Source organism: Cervus elaphus, chromosome 16 (genome assembly GCF_910594005.1).
Source record: "Cervus elaphus chromosome 16, mCerEla1.1, whole genome shotgun sequence".
NCBI classification, from domain to species: domain Eukaryota; kingdom Metazoa; phylum Chordata; class Mammalia; order Artiodactyla; family Cervidae; genus Cervus; species Cervus elaphus.
Window position 1 is genome coordinate 17306947 of NC_057830.1, and position 23188 is coordinate 17330134.

Sequence of the window (23188 nt, forward strand, 5' to 3'; positions counted from 1 at the left end):
ACAGCGTGCCATATAGTTTGCTGGGGAACTTATATATTTATTTATATTGTCTCATTGACAATTGAATATCCATTGAATATCCTGCAAGGTAGGTATTGTCACCCCCATTTTACACTGAGGGAATTGATGCTCAGAGGGCATAAAGTTTTGGCCAAGGGCACATCGTTGAGAAGCTGCGCCTAATTCCTGTCTAAGCTCTCGTTCCTTTTTAAATGATAAACTTAGTTCCAACCTCCTCATTGCTACTTTGAGGACCTGAGAAGATTTGTGTAGCTTCTAAATCAACTAAGTGATTTCTGGAGAGCACCTTTTGAATCAGGAAAATCCAGCTAATTATTTATTTCAGTGTTTCTGGAATGCAAGCCCTGTCCCAGGCCACTTACAAAATGATTTAGGATTACAAGCACGAAGCTCACAACCAAATTTTGGCTCTCAGCACTCAGAGACCAGCGGCCATCTTTAAACAACAAACTGTGGATGGACACAGTGCTGGTTTAATTATTTTTAGTGAGAATTTTTTGGGGGAGGGACGTCTGTGTTCATCGACAGGTTTGCTGAGCAAATGATAAAGAAAAGAAAGGTCTTAAGGCTTGACTCTTTCAGAGGAATCCCGGATTTGTTGGCTTATCAATGAGTGAATTAAAATACATAATAGTAGAGTCAGTGATTCTTCTCAGACACTGTAGACTGCTTACGTTCCCATTTCTTTTGTAGAAGTTTTCAATCCAAGTCCTTGTGGTGTGGGGGCCAAGAGGGTAAAGTCCTGCTAGAGGTTGACCTTTGCATTGAGGTCCGTTTGGACTCACAGACTTTTAGTCCAGTTACTTAGTTTTGTATCCACAAGCGGTCACTACATTCTAAGCCCTTTCTGCTGTTTGTTCCTCCTGCCTAATCTCCCATCCTCACCTCCATTCCACCAGAGACCACGATGATTAAATGAGCCATTTTAGAGGTAACGTTGGTTTCTTATTTCTGCTAAGAGTTTCTGGGTGTGAAGTGGTGTCAGGGCTTAGCTTTGACCTGTGTATCCCTCCCTTCTCCCAGTTTTTATTTTCTGCCTTTTCTCTAGCTTTAATTTCACTGTGACTACTGGGGTTACTCCATCATTAAATAAATACTGTTGTTGAGGGGCAGTGGGGACACACGGAAGGTTGTATCTCCTGTTCATGAGAGCCGCCCCTTTCCCCAGCATGGCAAATCAGTCCTCCAAGGAGGCATCTGTGACACCTGACAAGGATTAGGTGGGCTCCGTGTGCAGGTGCAGGTGGAGCGAGGCCAGAAGTGTGCATATGTCCAGACAGTGGGAACTTGTCAGTTTCACAGCTGATGCTCTCTGCCTGCCTTGGCTGCCTTGTCTTACTCCATGGGATATTGTTTTCTCTCCACACACAGAACACTTGGGGTTGTCCTCCTTACTTAGGAGCCAGGTGTCCGTGGCATTTCCTTGGTGTTCACTCACAGTCATCTAAGACACGCTGTGACTTTTCAGATTAGGAAACTGCTCTGTCAGTGGTGCCATTTATCATTGGAAGGACTCAACTTTGTGGCGAGATGAAAATGTAGTCTGCAGCAAATTTCAGACAATAGTGTAAGTCACTCCAGGTTCAAGGCAAAATTTATAAATGCTGCTGACATTTTCTGAGCAGGAAGGCATTTTCTTAGAGAAGGGAGGCAGGTCTCTGGGATTCCAGTATGCCATTTGCAGCTCTGGTGTTTTGGGCACATAAGATTGATCGCTTAGGTCTGCCTTCAATTTTTCATTTTTTTTTCAATTTTTCATTCCCAATGGTCTCATCAGTGGAGCTCCAGTGATTCAGATAATAATGACTTACTCGCAGGCTAACGCCAGAAAAGCTCCAGCATGCCTGTTTACCAGAGACCCAAGGCTGGAAGTCGGGGACTCATGCCTTATGGAGAAGTAGTCATGAGACAGAACTGGGTTTTGAGGGCTCAGGTGAGGGGGCTGGTGCAACAGCCCTCACTGGCGTATGGCTTTGCAGCAAAAACTAACATCCCGTCTTGCTTTATCTTTCAGTTAATGACCAGCCACAGCGTCCCTGCTGTGAGCTGCAGCCACTTCCTTCCCAGGCTTCAGGAGCCACACGCGGGCCGCTGTGGTGCTGGCTGAGGTAACATGGCTTATTGGTCTCAGCTGAGATTGCTGCTCTGGAAGAACCTCACTTTCAGAAGAAGACAAACAGTAAGCCTGGGTTTCTCCAGGGGTTCTCCCCTGCTTTTCTTCCTGATTTTGAGTTGGGGGTGAAGAAGGGGGCGGAAAAGAGATTCTTCTTGTTTGTTTGTTTTTTTTAAAAATTATTTTAATTGGAGGATAATTCCTTTACAGTATTGTTCTTCTTGGTTTTCTTAAAGTGATTGAATGTGTCTGGTGCTGGTGGACCCAGGACTGTGTGGGGTCCTGATTTAGCTAGCCCTGCCTCTTATCATAGGAGGCAGATTTGCAACCAGGCGGCGATCATAGCTTTTGTTTGTGCTAGTGCCCAGGCCTAAGTTCAGACCCCTGGAACCTGGCACACATTGCCCCTTGTCCATCTTACTCCTAACTTTTGCTGCAGCCCTAGAGGCTGCCTGGCTCTCCAAGAACTCCTAATGGTCTGGGTGGTGGAGTTGAAGTGAGTTCATGGCCCAGCTCTTAGAGGTCAGAGACTGAATCTTTTAGTATGGACTCTCCCCTTTCAGCTTGGACTGCGAGCCTGGAGGAATACAAAACAGATTTGTTTTATTTCTGTGGAGGGTTCTATGCCATCACTTCTGGATGAGACAGTGATCCTTTCAAGAATCCTGAGAATACCATCTTTAACACTTGGTGAATGATATTTTTCTGTGAGAAGGTACAAGCTACAAGGCCCAGAGATTTCTCTGAAGCTCCGATATCAGCTCTTGACTTCTCCCTCCCTGGACACCCCTAGAGATCCTGTCTGGTCTCCTGCGTTCAGCCGCACCTCTCTATAGTTGACTTCTAAATGTCTGTTTACTGCCCTGCACTTTCCCCTGAATTCTAAGCCTACATCCCCTTTTGGCTGTCCTCATGAAGCTTAACACACCTGCAACAGAAATGACCATCCTCTTTTAGACTCAAAGAGCCAGAAGGGATCTTGGAGATAACTTAATTCACTGTTTCGGAAACTGGCCCTTCTTTAAAAGAGCAAATATGTCAAGGTCTCCTTGTGTTCACCAAACATATTTTTTATTATAATGTTTTGTGAATATGTACGTATGTGAAACTCGATATAAACCCCTTATTCTTATAGACTGTCATGCGAACATATGACCCATACAGATTTATAAATTAAGTGCAAACAAAATTGCAGAACCAGTACAGTTCAAATTAACGCTGTTAATGTAGTAAGGCAGCTGACACTGTTTGAAGCTATATCTGACACTGTTTGGAGGCAGCAGTGTAACTATGGTAGTGAACACTTGTTTGAGTTTGGACAGTCTGTATTACCATGTGCTAATGATTCAGTTGTCCAATGATTTTCCAATTTTTCCAGTGACTTTCGTCGGACATCATTTGTTTTCATTTGGTCCGGTCTCGTCATTCACAAACTGCTTCTGCACCTGTGCCTTTCTCATTAGTCTACTGCAATTATATTGGTGCTAAAGTGAAGTCGCTTGGCCGTGTCCGACTCTTTGCAATCCCACGACTGTAACCTACCAGGCTCCTCCGCCCATGGGATTTTCCAGGCAAGAGTACTGGAGTGGGTTGCCATTTTCTTCTCCAGGGGATCTTCCCAACCCAGGGATCGAACCTGGGTCTCCTGCATTGTAGGCAGATGTGTTTACCATCTGAGCCACCAGGGAATATTGGTGCTAACACAATGGCAAACACAAATAGAAACTTAGACTTGTTATCTTGTGCCAGAACTTGGTTGTAAAGTAGGCATTCAGAAAATCCAGGTATGTTTATTCATATTTCCTTAGATGACCATTGAAATGAAAACACAAAGTGTTTAAAATCCTGACAGAGAACTCATATAATCCCTTATGGAATTATATATATTATTTGTATATATATATACTAGTTTCAGAAACACTGACTATTTTTCAGTCCCTCTTATTGTATGTAGGGAGCTGAATCCCAAGGTCACTTAATGAGAGAGTAGGAACTAGAATTTATGTATCCTATCTGTCTTGATTAATAATGATGATACTAAAATATAGCAATATTACATAATATATAATATAATAAAAGCAAACACTTAGATTTCACTTCCACGTACTAGGCACTAAAGTGAATTGTTAACTAGATTAATCCTTTTAAGATCCACAAAGTACTGTTGTTTCCTTATAACACAAAATGCCCAGTGTTCCCCAGTGTTATCACTGGGGAACTTAAATCACAGAGAGAATATAAGTAACTTGTCTGAGGGTCACACTGCTAGTCAGGGGCATATGTAGTGTTCAGTTCTAAATAATCTGACTCTAGAGTTGGTTCTCTAAACCACTATGTCAGATTGCTCTTCAGTGGTATTATTATTTATTCTATCTTCAGTCTCAACATCTTGAAGTTTCTAACCTCTTCCTTACCTTTGTGCCTGCCTCCCACGGCTGTACCCAGGCCCTGGTGTTCCCAAGACCTATGCATTCATTTCCTAATCTCATTTCTTAGCTGCTCTGTGATCCAGGTCCCCAGTCTCTTCTTAGCATGTTGGCAGCAGCCCATGTGATGGGGAACTGTCTTTGCTGTGCTGTGTCTGTTAGCCAGTGAGTAGTGCAAAGAACTATATCATCTTAACAATGCAAGGTCTCAAGGGTAATCCAGCCCAAACCTGTCATTTTACAGATAAAGCAGGGAAGGGATTTCCCCAAGGTCAACTAAGGAATCAGGAGCACAGGGTCCCAGAACAGGACTTGGGATTGGGCCATCCAGACTGGGCTAGTGTCTGTTAGTCTTGCTGCTTCTTGCTCAATATTGCTTATCAGTTTAAAATGAGCTACAATTAGAGAGATAGGCAGGCTTCATAAAGGGCAATTTTTGGCCCTGTGGCAGAGTTCTTATTGAAGGGGAAGTAAGACATAGCGTCCTGACACAGAAGGACTTTTTTAGATATACACCTACGGTCTGCTAGCTTGTCTGCTTTACCTCCCTTCCTGATTTCTACAGGAAATATGTTTTGCTGAACTAGAAAAAAAAGAAAAAAAGGTGGTTTATTTCAGGTTGCCGAAGTTTAGGTTGTCAGGGTTGGAAAGATCTGACCTGACCCTTGTACAGTTGATGGGGATGGGGTTTCAGGTGTGGGGCAAGGGGTCCAGAGTGGCTCAGTTGTGGAAGTAGCACCAGAATCAATTTCCTGATGGCCCTGGAAGCACAAGTTCTTTTGAGAAGGCTTTGCCTCATCTGCACAGGAGGTTTAATACCCATGGATCTGAAGTGCTGACTGTAGCTACTTCCCAGTCCAAATGGCTTGGATCTATAAATATATTGATTATAGACAGTGAGACCTGTTTAGGGTCTTGGTTCCACATTGTTAGCTCAGGACATGCCCTGCCCTGTAGGCAGGGCAAGGAGTTAGCAGCTCCATGACAGTTCTCACCTACAGTGTACAGAATCCTTGCTTAATTTCCCCCTTCAGAGATCCTGGATGTACTTGCCTGGCTCCATAGCCTGGCACTGGGGATATGCTTAACAAGCATTTGCTCAATGAGGGGTGAATGTGTGAAATGGGCCATTAGTTAATAGATCTTGAGGAGGCGCCCCTGCTAGAGGGGCCACATGTGCAGGGAGACAGGAAGAAGATGTAGGAGCTGGGTGCTGAGCAGTAAACCCCAGAGCAACCTTCTTGAAAGGTGGCCATTTGCTCTTCCACTCTGTGTCCTCATTTGCTAATGAATTTGGGGGCTCTCTTTTCTTGTGCCCCCATTATGCAGACTCATGGGGACCATCAGCCAGGGGTAGCTTTCCGCTGCTTCTATTGGGCAAAGAATACATTGAAAATGAGTTGCATAAGTTGGGTGCAAAGCTCAGTTTGGGTCCAAAGTAACAGTTAACTTGTGTGGGTTGGTGGTCAGTGAGCACAAACAGGGCTTGGGACAGGAAAGGCCGAGGGGCTTCGGAGTTCTCCGGATCCCCATCTGGTTTTAGGCTGAACCAGAGACCAAGGTCCCTGTGGAACAGATGGGACAGAGTATGGCCATATGGCCTTTCTTTTTTGCCTTTGCTGTTAATTTTCTCACTTACATTTGTTTAGCCATGTGGCTGAGGAAATAGATAATTTTATTTTCTGCATATTTTAGAGTATCAATATTTGGGCACTCTTTAGTGACAAGGAATAAGCAATCAAATAAATACAAATTGAGTCCTCATGTAAGAGCCTTTGGAGAATTTTACAGTGTAGATGCAAACTTTCGGCATTCCCTCCCAGCTTCCAGCTTCACCTGATACATTTCTTCTCTGTCCTTAGTCCTGGCCTGGTAGTGCTGGTTCAAATCCAGCTAATAATGCTAATTATTATCTGATTCTAATTCAATTCTAATTCCAGCTTGGCCACTGTATGCCTTAATGGCTTAGGGAAACTCATTTTCCCTGACTTTTAGTTTCCCCTTCTATGAAATGAGAACAGTTAGCACAAATAGGCATTTATTGTTTCCTTTGAATAAATATTTACTAAACATCTACTGCATGTAAGACAGTGTCCTGGGTGTACAGTGGTGAAGCAGACAGGCAGGATCCCTGCCCTCATAGAGCTTACAGTTCAGCCAGAGAAGCAGATATGAAGCATGTTGTCACATACGTAGAAATATCATAGCTGTGGTAAGTGCTATGAAGGAAAAAAAACCTGTCCTACTATGTCAGTTACCACTAGGCTGTGGGTAGGGACCTAATTTAGAATGAAATGTCATGACATTTAAGCTGAGAGCCTTGGTGTTCAATTCAAGCAGCAGTTAGCCAGGGGAAGAACAGGAGCTCAGCCATCAGGGGCACTGGCTTCCAGGCAGAGATACAGGGTGTGAAGGCCATGTGCCTCATGCATGTCCTGGAGCCAAGGGACAGGAGTGCAGGTGGCACTGAGGGAAGACTGGCTGGGGATGAGATGGGAGTCGGCAGGGTCAGATCATGGAGCTGGCGAAGGACAGCTGAATTTTATGTAATGTGCACAAGGAGTCCCTGAAGTAGGTAGGTCATGATGATGAGGGTCAGATTGTGTGGTCCTTGGCATTGAGGGGACTTGAAGGATGACAGCCTAAGCATACACATGTACCATTTTGTGCTCTGTTTTTGGGCTTCCCAGGTGGCCTTGCCATAAAAAACCCTCATGCCAGTACGGGAGACATAAGAGACTCAGGTTTGATCCTTGGGTTGGGAAGATCTCCTGGAGGAGGGCACGTAGTCTTGCCTGGAAAATTCCATGGACAGAGGAGCCTGAGTGGCTACAGTCCATGGGGTCGCGAAGAATCAGACATGACTGGAGCAACCTAGCATGTATGTTGCATATTTCCAAATAATCTTCATATTATAATAATTATGATTCTTGATGTGTAGGTTGTAGTTTATACTTTTGAAAGTACTCTTGTGCCTGTTATCTTCTTGATTTTCACAACAAGTCTGAGAGGTATTCATTACAATTTCTGTTTCATAGATGAAGGGAATATTGTAAATTAGTACATCAGTAAGAGGAGGGATTGGAAGTTTTTACCCCAAATCTACCATGGGATAATGCCGGTGACATTCCTGGTAGCAATACAGGGATCCGTGCAGTTTTCATTTTATAACCTCGTACATTATTGCCAGCATTGAGATATTTCTTGTGTTTGCCATTATAAGTAAGTTACTATAAGGATTTTATACATATAGCCTTTTCTTATTTTTATATTATTTCCTTAGGCCAGAATCTCAGGAGCATGATTCCTAGGTAAAAGGGAAGTGGCCCTTGACATACATGGTCAAATGTCCTTCCAAAGATCAAACAAATTGAAAAATCCTCTGTCACTGCATGAGGCTTTATAGTTCTGGGAGGGTAGGCCTGGCTTTCAGATTTGTTTTTCCCTTTAGCATTTCTCTGATTTGATCTTTAAGATTTCAGTTTAATTTAACTGAAGTGTGTGTTGATAAGTATTCATTATGATGCTGACAGAGCCTAGAGTGTGCCATTGCTTTGATAAATTTTCTGTTATCTTGGGAAACTCACTGTCTCATGTTTACTTCTTTACCTCTCAGAATAGTCTTCCATATTTTCATCAGTTTCTTTTCCCCATTGAATCCTGTTACCTTATCAAATTCTAAAAGTAGCCTAGTGCTGTTTTACTGTCCTAGGGACATTGGATAACATCTAGAGACAGTGATTGGTTGTTACAGTCCTGGGCAGGGGTGGTTGATATCCACTGGTAGAGGGCAGGGATTCTACCATTCATAGGAGAGCCCCTCACAACCATTATCTGGCCCCCCATGTCAAGAGTTGAGAAGAATGCTCTCTAGAAATGCTTGTGCGTATATCCCCATGTTGTTGCTGAGGAGTAACGAGAGGGCAAGTCCCCAGAGCACCTCAGTGTAGTTATTTACTTAATCATCAGAATTTTAATTTTAATACCCAATCTGAAACAGGGCTTCTGAGTTTCTGACTTTGGTAAGAAACACCTTTATGAAAACAGTGTTCCTCTCCCTTTCTTCCACTCTGTGGTGGGGACAGGCATGGAGGGAGGTGAATGGGTAACAGAGTAAGATTCAGAAGTGTGTAAACATAGTGTGTGTATAACAAAAGTGTGGGTGAATTTAACTCAGATGACCATTACATCTACTACTTCGGGCAATAATCCCTTAGAAGAAATGGAGTAGCCATCATAATCAACAAAAGAGTCCAAAATGCAGTACTTGGATGCAATCTCAGAAATGACAGAATGATCTCTGTTCATTTCCAAGGCAAACCATTCAATATCACAGTAATCCAAGTCCATGCCCCGATCAGTAATGCTGAAGAAAGCTGAAGTTGAATGGTTCCATGAAGACCTACAAGACCTTCTATAACCAACACCCAAAAAAGATATCCTTTTCACTATAGGGGACTGGAATGCAAAAGAAGAAAGTCAAGACATACCTGGAGTAACAGGCAATTTTGGCCTTGGAGTACAGAATGAAGCAGGGCAAAGGCTAATAGAGTTTTGCCAAGAGAATGCACTGGTCATAGCAAACACCCTCTTCCAACAACACAAGAGAAAACTCTACACATGGACATCACCAGATGGTCAATACCAAAATCAGATTGATCGTATTTTTTTGCAGCCAAACATGGAGAAGCATGAAACAGTGAGCAAAAACAAGAGCGGGAGCTGACTGTGGCTCAGATCAGGAACTCCTTATTGCCAAGTTCAGACTTAAATTGAAGAAAGTAGGGAAAACCACTAGACCATTCAGGTATGACCTAAATCAAATCCCTTACGATTATACAGTGGAAGTGGGAAATAGATTTAAGGGACTAGATCTGATAGACAGAGTGCCTGATGAACTATGAATGGAGGTTCGTGACATTGTACAGGAAACAGGGATCAAGACCATCCCCAAGAAAAAGAAATGCAAAAACACAAAATGGCTCTCTGAGGAGGCCTTACAAACAGCTGTGAAAAGAAGAGTAGCAAAAAACAAAGGAGAAAAGGAGGGATATTCCCAATTGAATGCAGAGTTCCAGAGAATAGCACAGAGAGATAAGAAAGCCTTCCTCAGTGATCAGTGCAAAGAAATAGAGGAAAACAATAGAATGGGAAAGACCAGAGATCTCTTCAAGAAAATTAGAGATACCAAGAGAACATTTCATGCAAAGATGAGCTCAATAAAAGACAGAAATTGTATGGACCTAACAGAAGCAGAAGATATTAAGAAGAGGTGGCAAGAATACACAGAAGAACTATACAAAAAAGATCTTCATGACCCAGATAATCAAAATGGTTTGATCACTCACCTAGAGCCAGACATCCTGGGATGTGAAGTCAAGTGGGCCTTAGGAAGCATCACTATGAACAAAGCTAGTGGAGGTGATGGAATTCCAGTTGAGGTATTTCAAATCCTTGAAGATGATGCTGTGAAAGTGCTGCACTCAATATGTCAGCAAATTTGGAAAACTCAGCAGTGACCACAGGACTGGAAAAGGTCAGTTTTCATTCCAATCCCAAAGAAAGGCAATGCCAAAGAATGCTCAAACTACTGCACAATTGCACTCATCTCACACACTAGTAAAATAATGCTCAAAATTCTCCAAGACAGGCTTCATCAGTACATGAACTGTGAACTTCCAGATGTTTAAGCTGGTTTTAGAAAAGGCAGAGGAATCAGAGATCAAAATGCCAACATCTGTTGGATCATCGAAAAAGCAAGAGAGTTCCAGAAGAACATCTGCTTTATTGACTACACGAAAGCCTTTGACTGTGTGGATCACAGCAAACTGTGGAAAATGCTTAAAGAGATAGGAATACCAGACCACCTGACCTACCTCCTGAGAAATCTGTATGCAGGTCAGGAAGCGACAGTTAGAACTGTACATGGAACAGCAGACTGGTTTCAAATTGGGAAAGGAGTATGTCAAGGCTGTATACTGTCACCCTGCTTATTTAACTTATATGTGGAGTACATTGTGAGAAATGCTGGGCTGGAAGAAGCACAAGCTGGAATCAAGATTGCCGGGAGAAATATCAATAACCTCACATATTCAGATGACACCACCCTTATGGCAGAAAGTGAAGAACTGAAGAGCCTCTTGATGAAAGTGAAAGAGGAGAGTGAAAAAGTTGGCTTAAAATTCAACATCCAGAAAACTAAGATCATGGCATCTGGTCCCATCACTTCATGGCAAATAGATGGGGAAACAACGGAAATGGTGAGAGACTTTATTTTGGGGGGGGTCTCCAAAATCACTGCAGATGGTGACTGCAGCCATGAAATTAAAAGATGCTTGCTCCTTGGAAGAAAAGCTATGACCAACCTAGAAAACATATTAAAAAGTAGAGACATTACTTTGCCAACAAAGGTCTGTCTAGTCAAAGCTATGGTTTTTCCAGTATTCACGTATTGATGTGAGAGTTGAACTATAAAGAAAGCTGAGTGCTGAAGAATTGATGCTTTTGAACTCTGGTATTGGAGATGACGCTTGAGTCCATTGGACAGCAAGAAGATCCAACCAGTCAATCCTAGAGGAAATCAGTCCTGAATATTCATTGGATGGACTGATGCTGAAGCTGAAACTCCAATACTTTGGCCACCTGATGGAAAGCACTGACTCATTGGAAAAGACCCTGATGCTGGGAAAGATTGAAGGCGGGAGGAGAAGGGGACGACAGAGGATAAGATGGTTGGATGGCATCACCAACTCAGTGGACATGTTTGAGTAAGCTCTGGGAGTTGCAGAAGGCTGGCGTGCTGCAGTCCCTGGGGTCGCAAAGAGTCAGACACGACTGAGCGATTGAACTGTACTGAACTGAACCATCAAATGTCAGTCTTATTTCCAAGCTATGTATGAGGGCCTACTTGAAGTAAAAATGCTAAGTTTAGAGATGGGGGATGAAATCTGATTTTGATAAGTGCAACCAAAATGGCATTCCATAAGTGGAAGCAGAAGTCAAGTTAGGTTTCTAGAGGGAAGCTATTGGTAAAGAAATACCTGGAACATCTCCCTGTGTTTAGAAGGCAGATTCTGTGTTCAGTGACAGAAACCATTTTAGAAGTTCAGAGTAAAAGTGCATGGGTAGAATTGTGTCTTTTATGAGTTCTCTGGTTTGAGTGCTGTCTCTTGGAGACAGTCTCTTCATTAATACATGTTAGTGTCTCAGCTCAGTAAGGCTTATAAGGATCAAAAATCTAGATACTCTGGTAATGGGGTACATAGTGGTTTAAAACACACCCTTGAGTTGGATTGGTTTTGAATTCTGGCACTATTTACCAAATTTGTATCCAAATTTATTAACTCCTTGAGCCTCATCTGTGAAATGGGATTTATAATAGTATTAACAGGGTTATTTGATGGTTAAGTGAGTTCATCTATGTAAAGCAGTCAGAACACTGATACACGAATGCTAAGTCACTTCAGTTGTCTCTGACTCTTTGTGACCCTATGGATAGTAACCCTCCAGGCTCCTCTGTCCATGGGATTCTCCAGACAAGAATGCTGGAGTGGGTTGCCATGCCCTGCTCCGGGGGATCTTCCCAACCCACGGATTGAACCCACCTTTCTTAACATTTCTTGCACTGGCAAGCAGGTTCTTTGCTTCTAGCACCCCCTGGGAAGCCCTGACTGATGCACCATGGTAAGACCTGTTTAAGTGTTGGCTGTCATTATTATTGTCAGTCTTGTTCTTACTCTTTGCCTAATCTGCTTACACCCAGTTGCTGGGAATGATTTGCAGGATATACTTTGTACTGTTTGCTGTCAGTACCATGGGAAAGATCCATTCTTTTTTTTTTTTTTTCCCAGTCAATCACCATATTTTGAGCATTGGTTCCCCTGCAGTGTCCTAGATGTGGGACTGCAGAGATGTCCAGGAACCTAAGACTTGATTCATTGAGTCAGATCAGTGCTTTGGAGGGTTGGTGAACACCGGACTCCTTATAAGTGGCTGTCTTGAAAGGTGTATGTCCCAAACGTAGCTCTATGAGAGACAGCATGAGGGGTGCAAAAGCATGTAGGAGTCAGTAGATCTGGGTTCAGACTCTGGTGCACTCTCTTACCAGGCCCCAATCTAATGATACCAGCTACCTCACAGAGTTATTGTGAAAATTAAAGACGAGGTGTATATAAATCCCCGGTACAGAGTAGGTTCTCAATATTGACTGTCACTGTTATAAATCTGTAGGCCATGAGCTCATTTTACCTTTGTGGAACCTGTTGATATGCTTTGATCATGACTTAGTGGGGTTATTTCTCAGCTGAGCCACTGGTTTCCCAAGTTGGGCAAAACTAGCTGTTCCTCTCAACCCTGCCATGGACTATCTCTGTGACTTACCCTTCCTTGAGCTTTAGTCTTGTCACATATAAAATGGAGATGATTATGCTTCCTACATCTCAGGGTTGATTGCAGGATTAAATAAAATAATACATTTATAAGGTGCCTGTTAAGGTACACACTGGACTCTAAATAAATGGTAGCTACTATTTATCCCAAAAGTATACATGGTGGTTTCAGAGCTTCAAGGTTGATGACTATCTTATCTTACTCATACTGTTTATTTAATTTTGATTTTATTTTTTGGAGTTCTTTTCTGAATTTATTCACAGTTAAGCTGCCTTTTAAAAGTTGTACTCCCTTTTGTTAATATTTGTAAGTGATTTTATTTAGCTATAAGCTTGGAATGCATACAATTTTGTGTTCTGCTTTGTTCACTTAATGTTATATGGTTAATAGTATCTGTATTTCATAAACATTGTTGTAATAACTGTATAATGTTAAGTAGATGTGCCATAATTTAATCATTCCCCTATTGCTGTGCAATTAAGTTGTTTCCAATATTTTCCAATTATACTGTCTAAATGGACGAATATCTAAACGCATGTAGCTTTTTGATATTTTAAACTTAGTTCTGTGGAATGAATTCCTAGGAATATTCTTTGGTCAAAGGGGATAAACATATCTTTTGAATACATATGGCTAAGTTGCTTTCCTAAAGGGCTCAACTGACTTACCTTTCCGTCCTTATTGTTTGGTAAACTTCACTTCATTCTCTCACTCCACATACATTTGAAAGCCCTTATCTTGAGGCAGGCTTAGTGAGAAGCAGGTGACACAAGGGGAGAAGCTCCCGCTGTGCCAAGAGCTGATAGAGGCTCAGGGCACCTGGGGAGCCCTCGGAGGGGCCTGCAGCTCAGTCAGTAGAATGTCATTTGTCATTTGGGATTATTTACAGAAATACTTAGCAAGACCAGCCCCATCTTTGGTCTTGGAAATCCCACTGATAGCATGCGTTCTTCCAGAGAAGGACTTATGTGTCTGTTTTTTCCTGATGTGCTATCTAGAGCAAATTATTCCTCATAGTTATATGGTAGCAGTGTTTTTAGTTCTACAAAAAAAAGTAATACATGCTTATTATAGAAAATTTTGAAAGCACTGGAAAGTGTTTAAAAAAAAATCACCCATGCATGTTCTTACCATCCTAGGACATCCACTGCTCTTATCCATGTATTTCCTTCTATAAAGAAGATTTAAAAAAGAATTTAATGTAGAACCGTATCAAAGGTCTTTGGAATCTAAAATACCAGAAATCCAACAACAAATAATAAACAAAAAGCAAAACCAAGCTGAAGCAAGGTTAAATTAATTATGATCTATTCATAGTGTGGAATATCAAGTGGCCATCAAAATCCATATTTTAAGAGAATATTTTATGTCATGGGGAACACTCCCAGTATGATATTCAATGAAAAAGCAAAATACAAAATTACACATGCTGTATAATCTTAATTTTGTAGAGAAAAAATATTATTTATGTATGAATAGAAAAGAAAGACAAAAATATTAATGGAGAACCATTATTAGCTTAATTTACTAGGGATTATCTCCCGGAAGTAGGATTAACAGTGATTTATATTTATTTTTTTCTACTTTTTTTTTTTTTAAATTTCAAATTTTTCACAATAAAAATATATGGACTTGGGGATCCAAAAAAAAAAATCTATTGAAAGGAAAGATTTCAGATCTGTGTTTTCTTGGCTTTATGGCTCTGAAGACACAGTTGTAGTTACCGTCATCCACACGAGCCCGAGATTGTTCTGGGCTTTTGGTATTCTTCCTAATTAGAACATCAGAGTCTAGAACTGAAAGGAATGATAGAGGTGAGGCTTCAAGCAGTGGAACTAGTTATCTGAACACCACAGGTTCAGTTAGATTATGTCTCATGATTTCTATCCTGTCCCTATGCTTATTTATTCCCTGGTAGCTCACTGAAGCAGATCTTTCCTTTAGAGAAACCCCATTGCTTTAACCAGTGACTAACACTTACTTATGTTCAGTGGTCATCTAACCCACTGGAGAAGATGGTGACCAGATCGTGACGGATGGGGAAGGCCTTTGCACTCTTCCCGGACATTTCCAGCCCTGGTGGCACACAGGTCCACATGGAACTGAGTGTGAATTTCCATTATCCTTTGGAGCCTTTTTCTCAGCCCCACGGGGGCAACTTCACTTGTGTCTTTAGAGCTGAGCTGGTGTGTATTTAGCACAGCAGTTTGCATAGGCTGTGTTCTTTCACCAAATGGTCATAACATACCTAACACTGTGCTAAGGTTAAGGAGTACAAAGATGAGTTGATCTAGTGCTTACTTTCAGGGTGCTCATATTGTAGTGAGGAAGCCAGTAACAAAAACACGATTTCAGGGGCTCAGGGAAACTGTTACGGGAGGAGGATTCATGGGTTACTCTGGGAGCACAGCAGAAGGGCTTCCCGCTCTGCCTGAGATTTTAGTAAAGGAAATTGTGCCTGGTTGAGTCTTGAAGGGTGAGTGGAGGTGAGCCAGATGAAGCAGGATGGGAGGCATCTTCCCTTTCTTAGAGAGAACACAGAGGTATGGAATAATAGTAAGGTGTATAAGGTGAGAACTACAAACGGTTCAGTATCATTAAAGCTTAGAGAGTGGTAAGAGAGGCTGGATAAGTAGGTTCATGGTTTAGTTCATCTTTTCATGGATTTCCCAAAGCTCAATAGTGTTAGGCACCCATGTTTGTTTAATTCACGTTGCTTTGTCTTATTTTCCCCTCAGTGTCAGCTGTTTCTGGAAGTGGCCTGGCCTCTATTCATCTTCCTGATCCTGATCTCCGTGCGGCTGAGCTACCCACCCTACGAACAACATGAATGTGAGTATCTGAGCATCCCGCCTGAGGCTCACCACTGGCAAGCAAAATTCAGGCAAAGGGCAGGGACTAAATGTGACCTTTCCTGTGGCTCTATCTTTAGGAAACTCGGAAGATGGTTTGGAACAGAACAGCTAGGCTTCCGATTATTTGATAAGGCATCAACTCAGGAAACCATTTGCAGCCCTAGTGAATGGTGATAATAGTAATTATAATAATAGCCGACATCTGTTTCATACATTTTCAATCATGAAAATAAAATAATCTTACTGATAGCTCAGAGAGGGGTGATTAAAAAAGCTCCCTGAGGCAATACCTTAACATCCCTGTCATCTGGTCCCTGCCAGGCGTTTTCACATACATTATGTTTTTATCACTCAGTTGCAAATCATGGAACATATAATTTTAAGCAGCATTTGTGGAGAATATCTCAGATCAACTAATATTATTCCACTTGATTCTCATAACAACCTTGTATAATGGACTTTATCATTGTGATCATTTGCTTTAATTTCTTAATAAGTAAATAGGGACTCAGAAAAGTTCAGGCGCTTGCCTGAGGTCACATATCTATTAAGTGACAGCGATGCAATAAAACTCAGGTCATTTGACTCCCAATCATGTGTTTGGATGATGGCCTTTTCAGTGAGCATAGAGAATACAATAGTGGCTAAGAACACATGCTCTAGATGTCAGGTTACCTGGTTTGAATCTTGGCTTCAACACAGGTAGTCACCTTGGGCAAGTGACTTAGGTTCTTTTTACTGAGCTTACTCATCTCCATAAAAGGGGAATAATGCTTACCCCATATGTTTGTTGTGGAGCTTCCTTGGTGGCTCAGACAGTAAAGAATCTACCTGCAACACAGGAGACCTGGGTTCAATCCCTGGGTCGGGAAGATTCCCAGGAGAAGGGAATGGTTACCCACTCTAGTATTCTTGCCTGGAGAATTGCATGAACAGTGGAGCCTGCTAGGCTATAGTCCATGGGGTTCGAAAGAAGTGACTAACACTTTCATTTTATTTTTTCATGGTTGTTGTGAGTGTTATCCCACAATCTCAATCTTCCTCTCCTGGCTGAGCTTGCTAGATGGATTAATACTGCAAAAATGCCTCAATCTAAAAGATCAGCATTTGTGGGGTAGTTTAACTGGGACCTTTATTCCATGGCCCCAGTGACTTTTCCTGTCATTATCCAGCTCCACTCACAGCTCACCAGCCCCATCAGTTCAGTTCAGTTCAGTCTCTCAGTCGTGTCTGACTCTTTGTGACCTCATGGACTGCAGCTCTCCAGGCTTCCCTGTCCATCACCAACTCACAGAGCTTGCTCAAACTCATGTCCATTGAGTCGGTGATGCCATCCAACTATCTCATCCTCTGTCGTCCCCTTCTCCTCCCGCCTTCAATCTTTCCCAGCATCAGGGTCTTTTCCAATGAATCAGTTCTTCACATCAGGTGGCCAAAGTATTGGAGCTTCAGCTTCAGCATCAGTCCTTCCAATGAATATTCAGGACTGATTTCCTTTAGGATAGATTGGCTTGATCTCCTTGCAGTCCATGGGACTCTTGAGTGTCTTCTCTAACACCACAGCTCAAAAGCATCAATTATTTGGCACTCAGCTTTCTTTATGGTCTCACATCCATACATGACTACTGGAAAAACCATAGCTTTGAATAGATGGACCTTTGTCAGTAAAGTAATGTCTCTGCTCTTTATTATTCTCTCTAGGTTGGTCATAGCTTTTCTTCCAAGGAGCAAGCATTTTCTCTAGTAGCTCAGCTGGTAAAGAATCAGCCCCATAGGTGTACAGGACACAGTTCTTCAGGGAAGTGGTGGGACTGGGTTCATATCTGAATTGTGTTCCCAGTCTGATCCTGTCTTTCAGGGCACATACTGACAGTTATTCATCTGCTAATTTGCTAGTGCACATTATACATAGTCAAGTTAAAAACAAAACAGAACCTGAAAACATTCTACCAGATGTGATTTTCTGATTTTACCAAAAAGGAAAAGCACAATACAATGAAATATATACTCAATTTGTGGTCTTCCTCTGGAATTATCACAAGCAAACAAGGCAGTGTAGTGGAAATCACAGAGTTTAGTATCAGAAAAATTGGGATTTGTTTGGATCCCACTTCCTGGCTCTGCGGCTTGCTGGGATTGTGATCTTGGGCAAGTTGTTGAATTTTGACCCAGATCTCTTTGAATCCAGACCATCCATTCTCAGAAATGTTGTGAAATTCCTATACCTAAGATAAGACTTTTGCCCTCCATCAGTGCAGTTCTTGCAGCTTTACTTCTTGTTCTCAGCCCCTTCTAGGGACCTGGCTGGAAGGGCAGAGAGTTAAGCTGATGCTTGCAGAGGTGTCTTGTCTCTGGGAGCAAGGGGTTGGTATATAATTCTTGCCCATTAATCTTTCCCAGTTTGACCCAGACCCATGAAGATCCTAATCGCTTCCCTGGATCACGAGAGTCCATCATCCCGTGCACCTGATGCCAAATCCTCATCCTGGTTTTGTCTGCAAATCAGATGGGACATGACACCTGGGGAAGGGTGTGCCCACACTCACTGTCAGTGTGCTGGACCAACACCACCCTGCCTTTGGTGCCAGCATTTCCTGGAGGTTAAATGGGGACAATCCCTTGGTCCTTCGAGTATGAGGAGCAGCTGACTTAGGCAAGGGACCTTGTTTGGTTTTCCTTGAACTATTAACAGGGAGATAAGGGGATTAACTGAGTAAATGCTCAACAGGCCAGAGTCCCTGCAGAGGGTGGTCACAGGGACCAGATCTTGTTTCATCCTTGTTTTGGATGTTGCTTCTCTGGTTGCTATGTGGACAGAAGAAAACGACAGATAAAAGGACCCCAGTATTGAAATGCAAAATGTTGCAAGTCCTGGCTATGGGTGAGCTTCTGGGGAGACTCTGTTAGCCCATTTGCATGAAAATGTAAACTGAAAAAAATGAATTTATGCCTTAGAGGGAGGTGGGGGCTGTGAGATGGAAGGAGTGCTCCTGGCTGGGCAGGAGCTGAGGACGTGCTGTTGTAGGCTGGCCGCCAAGCACTGCAGTAATTCTAGTGGGCCCATTCACTGATCCTTACCCTGTGCCAGGGACTCATACTTTGCCTATAAAAACTCATGTAATACTTACCATGGCTCTGCAAGATGGATTCTATTGTTATCATCATTTTATATATGAAGAAGCTGAAGGCTTAAGGGGTCACTGACTTGACCAAAGTCACTGTTTAGCAAGTTGCAGAGACTGGATGTATATCCCAGTTGGTCTGACCCTAAACCCTGTGAAGCTCTATGGCTCTTCACCACCTAGAGCCTTGGTTCTCAATGATTGTCAACTTTTTGGGGGTCACAGGTAATCCTGAGAATATGATGAGTGCTGGAGCCTCGGACTTTCTGTCACAGGAATCCACACATGCTTGGTCTCAAGTTAAGAGACCCAGGTTCCAGGGCACATTTATCTTGATCTGCTTAAGCAGCTCCATGGCTCATGTCCATGAACCAAACTGTACTTTGATGCCTCTCACCAGTCCCTGTACATGCAGTCCTGCTGTTTGTAAGAAGTTCCTCTGTAGTGAAGGGGAAGGAAAGAGAGGAGATGGCCTGCAAGATGGGGCTTGTTGTTTTGGTGGATAGAGAAGCGGCAACAGCAACTAAGGTAGTTTCACAGATGACATTTGATCCTAAGTCAGCACCTTCATTGAGTGCCTTTGAGGAGCTTGGGAGCTAGTGGAGAAGGTGAACAGAGGACAGTAATGGGGGTACTGAGAAGAGCCAACAGATAAAGAAGTTGTTGTTCAGTTGCTGAGTCATGTCCAACTCTTTGTGACCCCATGAATTGCAGCATACCAGGCTCCTCTGTCCTTCACTGTCTCCCGGAGTTTGCTCAAATTCATGGCCATTAAGTCGGCGATGCTATCCAACCATCTCATCCTCTGTTGCTCCTTCTCTTGCCCTCAGTCTTTCCCAGGATCAGGGTCTTTTGCAATGAGTCAGCTCTTTGCATCAGGTGGTCGGAGTATTAGAGCTTCAACTTCAGCATCAGTCCTTTCAATGAATATTCAGGGTTGATTTCCTTTAGGATTGACTGGTTTGATCTCCTGGCTGTCCAAGGGACTCTTAGGAGTCTTCTCCAGCACCACAGTTTGAAAGCATCAATTCTTTGGCACTCAGCCTTCTTTATGGTCCAGCTCTCACATCCATGACTACTGGAAAAACCATAGCTCTGACCATATGGACCTTTGTCAGCAAAATGATGTCTCTACTTTCTAATATAATGTCTAGGTTTGTCGTAGCTTTTCTTCCAAGGAGCAAGCATCTTTTAATTTCATGGCTGCAGTCACCATCCACAGTGATTTTGGAGCCCAAGAAAATAAAATCTGTCACTATTTCCATTGTTTCCCCTTTGCCATAAAGTGATGGGACTGGATGCCATGATCTTAGTTTTTTTTTTTTTTTTTTTTTTTTATGTTGAGTTTTCAAGGAGGCCACAGGTGTAAGGGAAGGAACATGACTGATATCACAGAAGCATGGGTTCTACCCCTGGTCCTGCCTACTGAGTCCCTGAGTGTTCTTCATCAGCCACTTTATCTCACCATGGTTTCTTCTTTTAAATATGAAGGAAGAGGATTAAGTCATCACCAGGGCCTCTCTGTGTCTCGAAAGGGTGAAGTGGGTGGCGGAAGGTGAAGGAATGAGCATCTCATACTTGCTGCCCTCCAAGCACCTTCTGTGTATGATCTGGTCACTTCCCCAAGGCTGGTGTCATGAATCCAACCCTACAGATGATGTCAGGTAGATTAAGAACTGCTATCTGATGCCACATTTCCAACTCATGATCAGTCGATGGTGGCAGATTTCTGGGATTCAGAGAATGGGACAGGTTTGGAATGGAACATGTTTGGGTGGAACCAAAAGAGAAAAAGGTTGCTATCAAGTCCCAAATCCTTCAAAGGATTAATGTTTCTCCTTGTGTTTTTCTCTCCCTCAATTTCAACAGGCCACTTTCCAAACAAAGCCATGCCCTCTGCAGGAACACTTCCTTGGGTTCAGGGGATTATCTGTAATGCCAATAACCCCTGTTTCCGTTATCCAACTCCTGGTGAGGCTCCGGGAGTTGTTGGAAACTTTAACAAGTCCATGTAAGTACCGGACCAGGTTTTCTTTCCCAAACTTGTCAGTTAAAACTTTCTCTTTCCTTTCTCAGACTCCGGGGAATTTTAAATGGTTGGGTTTGAGTAAAGGTGCTTTTGTGAACGTTTGTGTGATAAAGTCCAAAGGATGAGACCAGGGAGAATTACTGCCAAAATTTAAAACCTTGTAAGCTCATTTTGGTGCATTTTTTATTTAGCTGACAGTTCTGTGGTTGAGGGCCTTTCCTTAAAAAACTGGCAGGTGGAGAGGTGGGGAGTGGGGAGGAGAGGGTGAGATGTATGGAAAGAGTTACATGGGAACTTACATTACCATATGTAAAATAGTTAGCCAATGGGAATTTGCTGTTTGGCTCAGGAAGCTCAAACAGGGGCTGTGTATCAACCTAGCAGGGTGGGGTGGGGAGGGTGATGGGAGGGAGGATCAAAAGGGAGGGGATGTATGTATACTCATGGCTGATTCTTGTTGAGGTTTGACAGAAAACAGAAAAATTCTCTAAAGCAATTACCCTTCAATAAAAAAGTTAATTAAAAAAAGAAAGAAAAACTGGCAGGTAAGTAGAGAACGGAGACACAGCACGTCAGCCTCATGCATTAATAAGCAAACACTTATTTAGCAAATGTTTATTGTGTGCGGGAGACGGCCGGTCCAGAAGTTGGGATATAGAGGTGTGCAGAGGATGTGGCCTGTCCTCAAGGAACCCACAGCCAAGGCTGGGGGAACTTGGTCCTTTCTGCTCTCGGATCACCTTTCCTCCCGCACGTGTGCCCCATCACACTTCAGCGTCCGTCCTTCTGTCTACAGGTCTTTCTTGGCCCTGGGTGTAAGCTCCCTGAAGGCCATCTTTCATCACTTTTGTATTCCTGGCTCATGGTTTCAACAACAGACATAAGTAGGGCTGAGTAAGTGTTTGCCGAATGAGCCATTGAAGATTCTTGGAAGACACGGAAGCGTGGAGGGAGTTAGAAAGGACTAAAGATTGCAGGAGACACAGCAGGATGGTTCTGAGGAAACTGCTGCTGGGCAGCCAGGGCCCCATTATGACGTTCACGGGCCTTAGTCTTCATGACTTTCATGAACCCCTTTTCCCGTGCAACAGCTTTAAAATTTTTATTTTTTAACCATGTTGGGTATAAAGATGAGTGTATTCCAGGCTAAATTAATTATATGCATTCATTCTGAAATTTTTTCCTGATTTTGAAAGAAATTTAAAAATGTTGTGGACCCCTAAGTGTATCTTGGGCCCTAGACACTTTGTTTGCTGTGTTTCATGGATAAGTTGGTCCTGGGGGCCTGTGTGTGTGTGTGTGTGTGTGTGTGTGCGCGCGCACACATGCATGTGAGGGAGTGCTTCCTATAGAGGCAGCATGTGGACTGGGCCTTGAAGGCTGGTAAGGTTTGGTTGTGCAGATATATGAGGATGATGAGTGTTTGGGGCAGGATGGGTGGGTGGATGGGTAGGTGGGAGCAGCTGGAGTGGGTCAGGGGTGGCCCACAGGGTCCCTGCAGCCAAGCTGGGTGTTCCTGGCAGGTACTTTGTTCAAACTGGAGAGACAGCTGGTCTAACGAGGATGTTTCTGCTTTTCTTGCTCCCCCTGCAGTGTATCTCGCCTGTTCTCAGACGCTCGGCGGCTTCTCTTGTACAGCCACAGAGACACCAGCATGAAGGACATACGCAAAGTTTTGAAGACGTTATACCAGATCGAGCGTTCCAGCTCACGTAAGCAAAAACCGTCTGTGAATCGGCTCGTAATTGGAAATGAACCTGCACCAGGGAGAGACAGCAGCTGACGCGTCCTGGCGCTTGTTCCTTTCAGCTCTTCCCTGTGGGGTTTTCCTCCTCAGCGGCTAGGCTGCAAGGCCTCTCTGCAGGAGGTATTTGAGAAGACAGTATGGAGATTATGAGTGCCCTGGCCTCCTCTGGGGACATAGAAGAAACCCCCTAGAGAGGAATGGCACTGGCCTGGCTTAAGGACAGTTAGGGGTGCAGGTCGCTGCCAACCTCATTTTATGGAGTTGGCCATATGGTTGCCGTGAATGGGCAGATGTGTAGACAGGGGATGCTTCTGTGTGTATAAGGGCAGATAAAGTTGCACCTTGATGCGGATAAGTGAAAGTTAAGCATTCACTTCTAAAAGAAAAACGCAGGTCATCATCCCCCTAGTCATTTGATTTAGTCAATGAGCATTTGAACCTCTGATCTCTAAAAAGTGACATCTTATCTCTGATCCGGTGAGGGCCC

General features: G+C 43.1%; 1 protein-coding gene across 7 annotated transcripts in view; it reads left to right on the forward strand.

Moving 5' to 3' along the window:
• ABCA1 (ATP binding cassette subfamily A member 1) overlaps positions 1-23188 on the forward strand; it is a 133169-nt gene that overhangs the window by 18067 nt on the left and 91914 nt on the right. For all 7 annotated transcript variants that reach the window (XM_043927175.1, XM_043927178.1, XM_043927173.1 and 4 more), the window contains 4 exons: positions 2036-2200; positions 15687-15780; positions 20795-20936; positions 22548-22666. In XM_043927175.1, the coding sequence (XP_043783110.1) occupies positions 2135-2200; positions 15687-15780; positions 20795-20936; positions 22548-22666 (421 nt within the window). In that variant the 5' untranslated portion in view covers positions 2036-2134. The remainder of the gene's footprint in view (positions 1-2035; positions 2201-15686; positions 15781-20794; positions 20937-22547; positions 22667-23188) is intronic.